This window comes from Anser brachyrhynchus (assembly GCF_964034855.1).
Source record: "Anser brachyrhynchus genome assembly, chromosome: 3".
In the NCBI taxonomy this organism is placed as follows: Eukaryota; Metazoa; Chordata; class Aves; order Anseriformes; family Anatidae; genus Anser; species Anser brachyrhynchus.
Window position 1 is genome coordinate 23,620,040 of NC_137696.1, and position 12,347 is coordinate 23,632,386.

A 12,347-nucleotide genomic window follows, 5' to 3' on the forward strand; every position below is an offset into this window, starting at 1 on the left:
CATCAATATTAGATACTGGCTGGGGCAGAAGGGGAAAAAACAGAAAAGAAAGGGGGACTGGGAAAGCAAATGACTGCAGTGTGTTAGAGCACTGCATTTATATGAAAGCCACCTGCAGGAGAGCGGCACATTTAGAGCCGTCCTTAGTTCTTGTGGTAGTGTCCCCTGCGACCTTGGTTGGGTGCTCGGTAGGGTGACTGATGGTTCACCACGCTCTTTTTTCGTGGTGACTTGCCTGTTGCCTGCCTCTGGGTTTGTGATTCCCCTTATGCTGACTTCTGCAGTATTCCTTCAGTCTCTTATCTCAGGGCTTTGATGCATATGTTCTGAAGGTGGCCACCGTGACTTTGGGTGGCAGCAGATGGTAAACCTTCAGGCTGCCACCGGCTATACTGGTGTTAAGTTGGAAACTTAACGTTTGATGAAGAATCAGTAGTGCATATGAAAGAGCTTTTACTGCAGAAATATCTTTTAATTAAAAAAAATTAGCATACTGAAACATTTGCTAATTTCTGTGCATTTAAAGGATCCTAAAATGAACTGTTTTCTTAAAGCTAGTCTGTCATTATTTATCAGGCAGGTTTTATTTTATTTTTCTCCAATTAATTGTACCTACTGTATTGAATTGAATTTAATTTATTTTCCACTAAGCTGTTGGATACACTGTAAATCAAATCTAAGAAGCTAATTTTTTTAAGTAGCTGCTGTCAGCATCAGAATTAACCCTTGACTTTAAAAAACACCCCCCCAAATAAAAACAAAACAAAAACAAAACAAGCAAACAAACAAAAAACAAAAAACCCCAAACCCCAAGTAGAAAATTGCATTTGGCATCACATAGGAATGTTGCTATCTGCCAGTTGACTGAGATGCTGCCATGCAACATTGTTGTGTTCACCTGTATTTTAGGTTGTGCCTGAGAGCTTGACTGCTTGTACGAAATAGGGATAAGTGGTGAAGACACTTATTTGCACTATATATTTGTGACAAGCGTTAACTGCCTGTCAGTATTTTTGGTGACTTTGATCTTGTCATCAACACACAACAATAGGGAAAAATGAATAAACAACAGTGGTGCTGCAAAAGCCAGTGTGATACGTAGACCGTTACCGTGTTTGTACATTAGTACTACAAATAGGATTTTGTTTCGTCTCCTTTTGTGTCACTGCCTAGTTGCTCAGTGCCCAGGAATGCCCTGCTGTGCATTTTTCTACCTCCCCTCTGAGAGAGGATGCTGAATGTTGCAGTTGACAGCTTATTGTTTTGAGGTGTTAAATATTACAAGTTACACAGTAGTTGTCACCAGCAAAACAGCCTCCGTCAGCTTATTGCAAGCCAGGAGCAGCCCGCTCTAATACAAGCATCTCTGTCTGATTTGCTCTGGGGAGGGATAGACTTACGCAGCGGGGAACGTTATGTGGCATTCTGTTTTGTCCCGGTGTGTCGTTCTGGTAGAGGTTTGTCACTTTGCATTTTAAAAAGGAACCTTAGGAAAAGAATTGAAAAACTTGCAAGTACTCCCTTTTGCAGTGAGAGAGAGGTGTGAAGGTGCATAGACAGAAATGACTTGTTCGGGTAGCCTGGCTGTTCAGAACCTGGCTGGAAAATATGAGGTGAGGAGAATGAATTGGCATTTGGGTCACTAGCAGAGTTACTGTTGTGCACTTCTGCACAACCTGGGTAACGTGTCCAAGAGCTGCTCACCTTTCTTTGCTCTGTTTGTGTGACAAAAAGTCAAGCAAATATATTTGTGAAAGTCTCTTAGTTTCTTTCCTGGTCTTACCCCTTCCTGAAATGTCAGTGTTCTGATCAGGGATTTATTCAGTTGTGTATTCCTTTAATTATATGCGTGAGTCTTGTTAGACCACCTTTTTGTAATGTGCATGCTGGCTGCCTCTCCGACAAATAGATTTTGGTTTTAGTGGGCCCTTGCAAAGTCCACAGTCTGCCAGGGTCAAATAGCAGCGAAAAGTTCCTTTTGTGGTTCTTCCTGGCCTGCTTGAAATCCCCTGTGAAGGAAACAGTCTTGTGGAAAAGTAGGTATTGAATCAGCAAAGAAATAATTTTCCATTGAATGAACTGGAGCTGTGGCTTTTCATCACTGGGGGAAAGTTAAGATGCTCGATGGGGAAGCTGGTTGGTAGGACTGGTTAGTCCACCTAGGTAGTTAACCTCAAAGGCACCCAAATATTATTTGTTATTACAGCTGTTATAAAACGGTAGCTGCTACTTTCATTTTGATGCAGTAATGCAACAACAGATGAAGGCAGCCCTAAAGGGACCCGTTATCTGCTTTATTCCCGTTAGTGGTAGTCGTTCTATATGTCATCGTATAGGGCTTGGGCTCGGTAATCTGTTCTGTTACACCATATGCTAATACAGTGCTGATAAGCAAGTGTGAAAAATGAAAGGGAGGAATACATTAATTGTATTTGTGCAATAAGGTATGCTATCAAAGGTAATTATTGCATGACAGTTTTAGTTATAGCAGTTGTTTTATCATGAAATAAAAGATGGCTTTAGGAGCCTTTTATTGGAAAGACAATTGTATCAAATTAGTACCAAATTAGATTTTTGTCTTTATAAAGGTGAGCAAACCCATGAGCAGTTTTTAAATTGGTGTCTTCTACTCTACAAATGAACAAATCCTGTTTGAGGGTTAAAGAAGCTATTATTCTGTCCTTTATGCTGACAGCTTCATTACTGATTGGCCTACTGTTGGTATTAAAAAAATGTTTGGCTCCTTATGATCTTTGTGCATGCAACTATAATATTAATACAGACCACAGAACTGTTCATTAAGAAATGACTTTAAACGAGGTTGATGCTTGTAAATCTGGAGAGATACAGATGTTAAATGCTGTCATTCCTTTTTCTATAGAGCCGTATGGCTAATAATTTCCAAGTGGCTAAAGTTCTTGTTAGCAAGAGTGCTGGTGTGTTAAGAATGGCCCTATAAATAACTTTAAGAACTGAAGTTGAAGGTGCTTCTTTTAAAGACTATTGTTAACTAAACATTATTGCCAAACAGATGGAAAGCATTCACCAGCCTGATGTTTTTAGGTCTAATTATATTATCGCCAGTCCTGGTACGGCTCAGTTGAAGAGGTGTATCCAGAGGCCAATTTATAATCATTTAGCCAACACCTGTTTGGGAGATATTGACAGTCAAAGGGCACATTTAAAAAAATATCACATATGTTCTTGTATTTATTGCCTCAATGTGAACAGTGTCTAGTTACAAACAAACTTGGGATAAGAAGAAAGTGACTGTAAACACGTAATTGTTTTGAACCGTTTTTATCTGTCTTTTGGCACCTCTTGCAAAGTGGCTTTTATTTTTCTCTTCTGGTTTTCTTTATTGTTTGTATATCTTTTTATTGTCTTGCCTTTTTGGTTAAGCAAGGATAACAAAAAACAGTTTTGTGGTTATCGTTTATTCAGCTGGTTTCTACTGTTTCTGGAAGACCCAAGTAAGAGACCTGAAGAATTGTTTGGAGAAACTCAGTGGCCTAGGGGCTTACGCCATTGACATGGAAACTTCTTGTCATTCCTTTCTCAAAAACTGTCAGCAATTGCAACTTCTGATGATATTTTTTCACTAGAAGGTAGAGGATGGCTTTTAATACTGGGTGCAACCCTAGTAGAAGAGGAAGTCTTTAAGATGGAGAAATAGCTCTTGCTTTATTTCTTTTGGTGAAACCTGGCAAAAGCAACGATGAGAAAAAACTCCAACTCGCTTCCTCTTGCTTGAGGTGCTCAGGAGTCCAATGGGGAGAGAACAAGGACAGCATTTTGAATGTGGCCATCCCAAAGAGCGGCGCTTGCCCTGCTGCAGCCACTGCTTTGGGAAAGCCTGCACGGTGCTGCCCGCAACCTCCCCTCCTTGGCTTATGCACATCTTTACCTCACCTTGCCGTGGGCACGGCGTGTGCCAGCTCTTCTGGTGGTTCCCCTTGGTGTAGAGAAGGTCAGCAGGTGAACTTGGTAGGCATCAGCCTTCAAGAGACAGTGGGCACAGCTCCCTCATTGCCCCACGTAGTGGAGATCAGGGAGAGTGAGTGCTGTGCTGTCCTGCAGCTGACGAACCCAGCACCGTGTTGCCCTGACGCATCACTCCCCTGCAAGATGTCTTTTTGGCTGTGAGCCGACTTGTACCTCTTCAGCGGAGTTGCTGCGTCTTGTCTATGGACCTCCAAGTGTAGTAACCCCAGTGCTGCATTTTCAATCCTTTAGGTGTTTAATTTTGCAGCCTAAATATTTTGTTATAACTGAATCTGACTATTTGTACTCAGAGCTTACGATGTCTATTGTAAATAAACAGTGGGTGCCTATCTTGTTCTTGTTCCTCGAGGAGGATTGGTCTTGTGCTTGAGCTTGTTTTTGTGGCTGGCTTGCAGCTGGTGCTTTTCAAGTACATCTGTGTTCTTGGAGTTTACAAACAATCCTAAGCACAGTCATTTGAAAACAGAGATGCAGAGAGTTCCAGCTCCCTGAAGATGTAGTTTCCCAAATATATATACTTATATAATTTTTGTTTGTTTTGTTTTCAGCACATAAACAAACAGAGCTTGCTAAGAGGCAAGACATAGCTTAGTGCTCCTGTCGTCACTGTGCTGTGCTTAAAGTGCTTTCAGCAGAGGTAATACGCTCTTGGCAGAGATGTTCTCTGCAGCTGTAGGTGTTTTCCTTTCTGCAGCGAACCTGTCCACTCTTTTCTCCCTAAATGAAGACTTGTTTTTGCTGTTACCTTAATACTGGTTTACAGACAGGAAAGGAACTTCTTTGCAACTGTTTCTGTTGTGGCTTATGAATGTTGCAAAACAAAAAGGGCAGTTGAGGAATGAGACAGCAGTGGCTGTATATAGTTGGTAAAACATTTTCTTGTGGCTTGGGTGTGTGCCTGGCCAGCTTTTAGGTTAGCTTCCTGGAAAGAAGGTATGTAGCTCCTCCCTCTCTCACAAAAAAAATAAAAAATTAAAAAAGGCAAAGAAAACCAAAAACCATTTGGTAACCTGGTAGAAAGAAAAACCTTTGGTGGATAGAAAGCCTAATGGGGGAAAAATATGGAAGGTAGGTACAGTGAGTTGGAAAAAAAGTAAATAAATTGGGATTTAAATGAAGGAACATAGGAAACTAATGCTATGTGAAGGTTACTTTTTGTGTTTTATTTTGTTGCTGCTGTTGCATTTCTGTAATTCGGATTCTGGTTATAAAGTACTTTTATCAGTTTAGGATTCATTCTTTAAGTTAGCTGATTGGGAATCAGGTGACAATCTGGTAGTTCTCTAGAGATCTATATCCTCAACTTTCCTTTAAAAGAAAAAGACTGGTTAACAAATGTATGCTGCAGGGCTTTAACTTTTTTTTAAATCACAACTTACATCACATCCTTTGCAAGACTATTCAACATTAAGTTTAAGAATCTCATATTGTTATCTTACTCATGAATCTTAAATATTTCTCTGAATGCTTTTTCCTTAGGTTTTGCTTGTAATGGACACGAGAACACAGGAGACTTTTATACTGAAGGTGAGTAAAGTCTTATTACTTCTCTTAACAGTCTGGCCTCCTAATTTATACCACCACACAAAGATCACCGCATCTGATGTGCGGAGTTATCTCTGTAGTATATTACTATGTTAATACATAGATCCCTCTTAAGGGCACTGGAATTCTTTTTCTCAGTATTCAGTTGCTTTCCATTCCGTTCTTTGTGTAACTTCTCTAGTGCTCATATGTGCTGGTTTACTCACTTGAGTTGCTGCTGGTAATTGAGGGTAATACCTCAGCAGGCTTTGAAGAATCACAGTTTCAATGTGGTCCTTAAAAGATCTCTAAAACCCTGCCGACTCAGAGCATATACATGCCGCTGATTAAAGAAGTTAAAATAAAAATTCTTCATAGGCCCAGTACATCCACATCTTCATCATGTCTGGGCTTCCCTTAGTTGAAGAATATGACATCGACCGAAGGAGATTCCAGATGAAATGGATGACTGTTCTTATCCAAAATTGCTTTTCTATGGTTTACATCAATAGGCTCTGAAAAATGACTGTAATGCTATTAAACTATTAAACTAATGAATCGTTAATTGTTTGTAATAATTTTTTTCACATTACTCTTTCTTGTTTCAGAAAATGCTCAGATCAAGATCCCAACATGCTTGGAGCATCTGTGATGCTGAGAATTAGTTTAGTCTGAGTCTTGTTATTGGGGCTATTGAAATGAATGACTCTGCTGATAGGAGGAAGGGCTAAGAAAACGATGTCCCAGACACAGAGCTATAATTATTTGTTAATATTTTGTAACTTTGCTTCAGGTCTGGCTTACAACCCTGCCTTAACTTTGTGCATTTGGCCTCTGAAATGATTTGTCTTAAGTATATGTAGGGTACAGAAAACCTGTTTGTTCCTCAGAGAGGATTATTTGTGAATATTGTATCTTGGAACCTCACTTTATCTGCTGGCAGATAGGGTAACATTGAATTTCCCATTTAACTGCTTATGTTTATCAATATTGTAATAGGTCACACTATTGACATAATTTTTTTTTCCTTTCTTTCTCGCCTCCCTTTCTCCCTCCCACATCAATTTTTTCACTTCTGGCAACTTCATCTCTGTGCTACCTCCCAAAAATCATTACCTCTCAAGGAGACTAATCCCTTCCTTTCCTTTTTGTTGTGGTTGTTGTTGCTGTCTTTACTAAAGTACAATGGAAATGTGAGGATTACCTGTAAGTCTAGGGCATTCTTTTGTCTTTAGAACTTGAATTGAATTTTTTAATAGTGTCTTTTGGTCACACACAAAAATAAATTTTTTAAAAAAGGTCACAGGGAAATAACTGAGTGTCATCCTGATGACTTAGTTTGAGAGAGATTCTAATAAAAACATTGACCCATGTAATTGATTTTAATGGCAGCTTTGTGCCATCTTCTGTTCTCTGGAAATGCGCCAGATGCCATCAGCACAGCCTCGGGGGACCGAGGGGCATAGAGCAGCAGATGAGTGGTTTCTCTGAAGCCCAGAGTAACTCGGATAGATTAGTTTGGTTGATAAACACAGAGCACAGCAGGCTCCAAAGGCAACTGAGGGTACAACTGACCTTTTTGTTCTCTGTCAGGGTCTAAGGAAAAGTAGTGAGTACAGCAGGAGCAGAACGACCATCATCCCCCGCTGTGTGCCCAACATGGTGTGTCTGCACAAGTACATCATCTCCGAGGAGTCTGTCTTTCTCGTGTTACAGCATGCAGAAGGTTTGTCTCTTGTTTAAGTATATTGCTGAAGAGTCAAAGGTTTAGGCTTTTAATCAATGGTACATTTCAGTGTCAAATTAATCTTTTATATCTCTAATTAAAATATTTTTACTATGCCTAAGAGATGTCATGTAAGACACCCCACACCCTCCCTCCTCCTTTTTCCCCTCATTTTGTGGTGGATTTGATTCCTGTTTCAAATAGCCTCAAATCTTGATGGGTTACTTAAATTGTAGTGATAATGAAAGCTTCCAACTGTTTATTTTCTACAGGAGAGTGAGTGCTTTGACTGCAACAAATATCTGTAGTGTTTACAGTCATCTCTGAGAAACAAAGTCTTTGGCTAAGTCTTTTGTGAACTTTGGCTAGTAAAGCGTTTAGTATCTTATAGTTAAAATGACAAGTATTCCCACAAGAGTTTAATAGCTCTGCTTAAAAAAAAAAAAAAGGAGCATTTGCCTATTGGTTAATATCACGTAGTTATTCTGATCTGGGTTTTTAAGAAAATAGCTAGTGGCATCACGTAGGAGTTCAAAGCAGAACCACAGAGTTGTGCCTTCAAACTATTTATGAAATTCCTGTTAAATGTTAAAAACAGGGAACAGGTGGCAAAAAATAATTATGTCTTGATTTTTTCCTCTAACACCTGGATTTAAATATTCCCCAAATGTAATTACCCATATTTATTTAGAGTGAGTGCAGAATATAAATTTGGGGTTTGCTAATAGTTCTCTTTTTAGGAAATGTTAATAATTCAGTCGGAATGGATTATTGGAAGGAACTAAGCTAACTGATAGAGAAGATAATTTTATTACATTGAATATTATTTCTTTTATTCCTAATAACTTAGATTTTGCCTTTTTCATGAACAATTTATGTCACATGAGGCCAGTTAACTTTACCTATACAACACGAATGATTTTTTTCTGCTATGTGTGACATGGTTTTGCCATGGGCAGTGAGGCATGAAGAAAGGCCTCACATTACAGTACTGTCTGATGGTGATCTCGAAGGGTTACGGTGCAGCTCTGTACAGTGCTACTTTTCTTGAGGTGTGTATAATTCAGGCAAAAAATTTAGAAGCTATCACCTGAAATGCAATCTCCACTTACACTGGTATGGTTTGTTTTGAGAAGTAATAGTTAAACAAAAAACAGACCCTTGTCTGATACCAACAGATCAGCTATAATCAGGCTAGCATAATCAAAGAATTGGAGACCAGATACAATAAAAATTAGAAAATACTGTTCCTGATGTTTCTGCAATGTCTGAAGACCTGGAGTTTTCCTCTTCTCTTTGGGAAGAATGTCCCTTCTCAAGACAGATGGAAAACTGGGTATAGTAGTAGTGAAATGTGGTGATTTAGTGGTCAGATGGAGAGAACAGAAATTTTAAGAAAGGCTTAATTTAATTTGACTGGTTAACAAAGGTAGTCTCCTGAAAGTGATAGTTTTATTGTGACGACAGTGATAAAAATGGAGACATTGCCTGGTCAGAGCCCTTCCATTTAAGAACAGAAACCTCAGCTTAACATTTGGCATGGATGGGGTGTTTTCTTTAAGAAGGAATGACTCTCTTCTAGTCATCTTTGACATAGTCACAAATCCAGTGAGAAGTGCTTGGCTTAAATCTCCTGCTCCTACCAACCCTGGCTGTAACAGACGTTTTGAGTTCTGTCGAGAAGGATCTTAAATTTACCAAGAGCCTGGTAAATCAGGTTTGTGTAACTTAGAGCCTTGTGCAAAACCCAGTGACGTTTGTTTGATCTGCCAGCAGCAGAGGTGGTGTCTGTGAAGCATTCTCATGTTGGCTGGCCAGTCAGCAAACACACCCTTGGAGGCAGCCACAGCTCGTGTTGCATTTCTCCCAGCTGTGGGACAAACGCATGCAAGCAGGAGACGTGGGAGGGAGGTGGGTTATTTTGAGGTGGAGCTGGGGGAGGGGGCACGTATGGGAAATGAGTACTTGCTGAAAGGGGAGCTGAGGGTAGCGAATGTGGGAAGAAACAGGGAGGATGCTGGGGAGGAGCTGTAGGGACCAGAAGGGATTTCGATGTGTGTGAGGGCTGTTGCTGATGGTACGTGATGCATGGGTTCTCTTGACTTGGACATTTATGGGTGTAAGTTATAAACTGCAAAGAGTTTCCCCTCGTTTTCAGAGGGCCTTTTAATGTTTTGTTACAGATATTATGTATTTACTAAGGAGCCTATTTCCTGTTTATAGTAAATCTTAACCGCATTATTAATTTCAGCCTAAACCATTGGGTTTTGCGTGGAATTCTGAAAGTTTGACTCCAAACTTTTGCTCAAAATGAAAACTTTTTTTTTTTCCAGTAAGTCATATTGCAGTTACATGCTCAGATCGGTGAGCGAGGTCTAGGGTCCTCTAACAGGCTTCTGTCCTGGCTGCAGTTGGAGGCTTTGAGGGTGTCTTAGAAGCATGAAAGTCCATAAAGTTATCTTGTAGCTTTGTTGCAAAGCACTTGCCAAATTCTAGTGTGGTAGAGAGCCAATCTGATGTTAATAAGGCCTCGCTTCTTCTTGGCACTAACAACTCCAGAAATTTTAGAAACAGATGCTTCAAAAATAGGCTGGGGGGCTTCCATGGGACATCAAAGTTTAAGTGGCTGTTAGAAGCTGTCAAATCTCTTTAAGCATAAATAAGCTGAAGTTCCTATCAATCTGGAGAGCACTCAAGAAACTTCATGCTGAAGAGGCTTGCAGCACGCAGGAATTGAAAGAAAACAACGTGGTAGTGTTCTGGCTTGCAAAGCTGCAGATTTGTTGTTAGGAAAGAAGGTAGTACTCGCTATAAAGACAAGAGAGAGGGAGATCAGAAAAGGTAGGAAAGGTGATCTGGTCCTTGGCAAGGGGCTTTTTCAGGAGGCTGCTTTGAAATAAAAGCTTTTGCTTGAAGTACGTTGTGAAGTGGGAGCTTTGCCTAAACTATCAAACTTCATAGCAGAGATTCACCAGCAGCAGTGGAAGCAGCCCTATAGATAAAACTGGTGTTTGTAGCTATTGTCATGTTAGAGATTAGATTCAGGTGAGCTTCCAGTTCCTATATATGCTGCAACCCCTCTGTGGCTGCCATTGGGATGCTGTGAAATATTATTATTGTATCATGATAATTCCTGCATGTCTGGTTCCCTTTTGGCCTAGAAACTGTGCAAACATAATTATATGTTGTCATTGTATATTAATATGATGAAGTTTAGCAGTAGCTGTCTTTATTGAAAAGAAGGACAGTGATTCTAAGAAAACCATAAGGCTGTTCTTTTTCCAGCAGGAATATTAATTCACATGAAGCGCATAACTTATGATTGGTACTCCTGGCCATAAACAAATTTTTATGCAGTGATGTAGAGAGTTTGGCCAGGTTTTGGAGAATAATTCAAGCAGATGTCTTTTGGTAATCTGTTTTTCCTTCTTTATCCTATCACAATGATCTGGAATCCCAGGTTGTTCACTTTGACTTAGTTTGGGCTTTCCTTAATACAGTGATTACCACATTTTTAGCTGCATTCCACTTCTGCGGGAATTGGAATATATAGTCCTTCAGAGCAACCTCATGGGCCAAGCTAGCAAAAGCCAATGATTTGTTTTGGAATATGGCCATTTAGCCAGTCTTTAGGATGTGGAGCTGAAATGGTAAGTGACTGAGTACTGAGCGAGAAAACATCCAACAGGTTATGACTTTTTTTTCATGTGAGCTAGAACAAAAGCATGGTTAGGAGACTGAATTTGCTGATCTGTTAGGTTTCCTTTTATCTTATGATGTGTACAGTATAGTCTCTGTATCTCCTTCTCTTTGATGTGCCTCCTTCTAAGTCCTATTATTAGCAACAAAAACATAGAGGTGTTTGAAAGAATATTAAAAAAAAAACCAACCTTACAAAATTCCTATCCTCCTATCCAGCTTCCTAACTTGGCCACTTTATTTTGAAATGTCCTCTTGATTTTTCTTTTTGGAACACTAATATTTTAGATTCTGCCTCTTGAAGGACAGGTATAACGTCCAGAGTATTGGAAATATGATGAAGTAAGGCACTTCTAGTAAGTAATTTTACATTAAATAACTGAAGAAGAATGTGGAGCTTTGATTTTTTGCCTTTTTTTTTTTTGTGATAATAAAACCAGAAGGAATAAGCTAGACTGGTTGCAGAGCCAATCTGTGGTTAAAGAAAAATTTTTTAAATAATTAATTATGTTAATACTGTGCTTCTGAAATTGTACTAAATACTAATAAACTTTAGCTTAAAATCATAGCTTTTATGGTTGTTTAGTATGTTAGACTATTTGACAGTGACCGAAGCTTACTTGTTTAGATTGATTTCTGTAATTTTAGTTTTTATAGATTCCTGATACTATATTAGCATGGCTTGCTAATGGGTTTTCTTGATCTTACACAACACATGGGGAGAGGGGGAAAGATTATTAGTATGTCATTCATAAAGGCATAATTATATACCCAGATACAAATATCACTCTTGTTTGACCCTGAATTGGACATTTTCAAAAAGGAATAAAATTGTTGTTTTTCACTATAAAACACAATTATTGAATAGCATTTATTTATGTAGCTCCACTTGACCAGGAGGCCAGTCTTGAAATGTGTGTGTAAACATATTTAGACATAATCAATTTTTTTTGTATTTACTTGCATTTAACTCCAAATTAGAGTTGCAGCAAGTAGTTATTTTCACTGTGATTTCTCAGTCCAAGTGACTATTAATGAGCAACTTCTTTCTTAAAAAGGTAAGATAATAACAGGCTTACTAATAGGAAAATGAGTCATTGTTGCAGTTCTGTTTTCACAGGTAGACAGTTGTGAATTTCTGAATCCTGTAGGGATAAAGAGATATTTTTTGTCTTGTGTAAATCCTAGGTTTGCTGAAAGCATTTGAAATCGAACATTTTTAAAAACACAGTCTGAACCTCTTGACTTTTCCATTGAGTTTTCTGCAGGGTTTTGAAGGACTGATCTCCATGTGTCTGTTTTCCTTCCTTAGTCCTTCTTGAGTCTATTCCTTTCTTAAGCTACACTAAGACTTTGAGTAGAGGCCAAGATCTGGAGGAGACTGCATGAAATC

General features: G+C 39.1%; 1 protein-coding gene across 9 annotated transcripts in view; it reads left to right on the plus strand.

Moving 5' to 3' along the window:
- RPS6KC1 (ribosomal protein S6 kinase C1) overlaps positions 1-12,347 on the plus strand; it is a 92,974-nt gene that overhangs the window by 56,154 nt on the left and 24,473 nt on the right. For all 9 annotated transcript variants that reach the window (XM_080585850.1, XM_080585849.1, XM_080585851.1 and 6 more), the window contains 2 exons: positions 5,485-5,532; positions 7,123-7,255. In XM_080585850.1, coding sequence (XP_080441976.1) covers positions 5,485-5,532; positions 7,123-7,255 — 181 coding nt within the window. The remainder of the gene's footprint in view (positions 1-5,484; positions 5,533-7,122; positions 7,256-12,347) is intronic.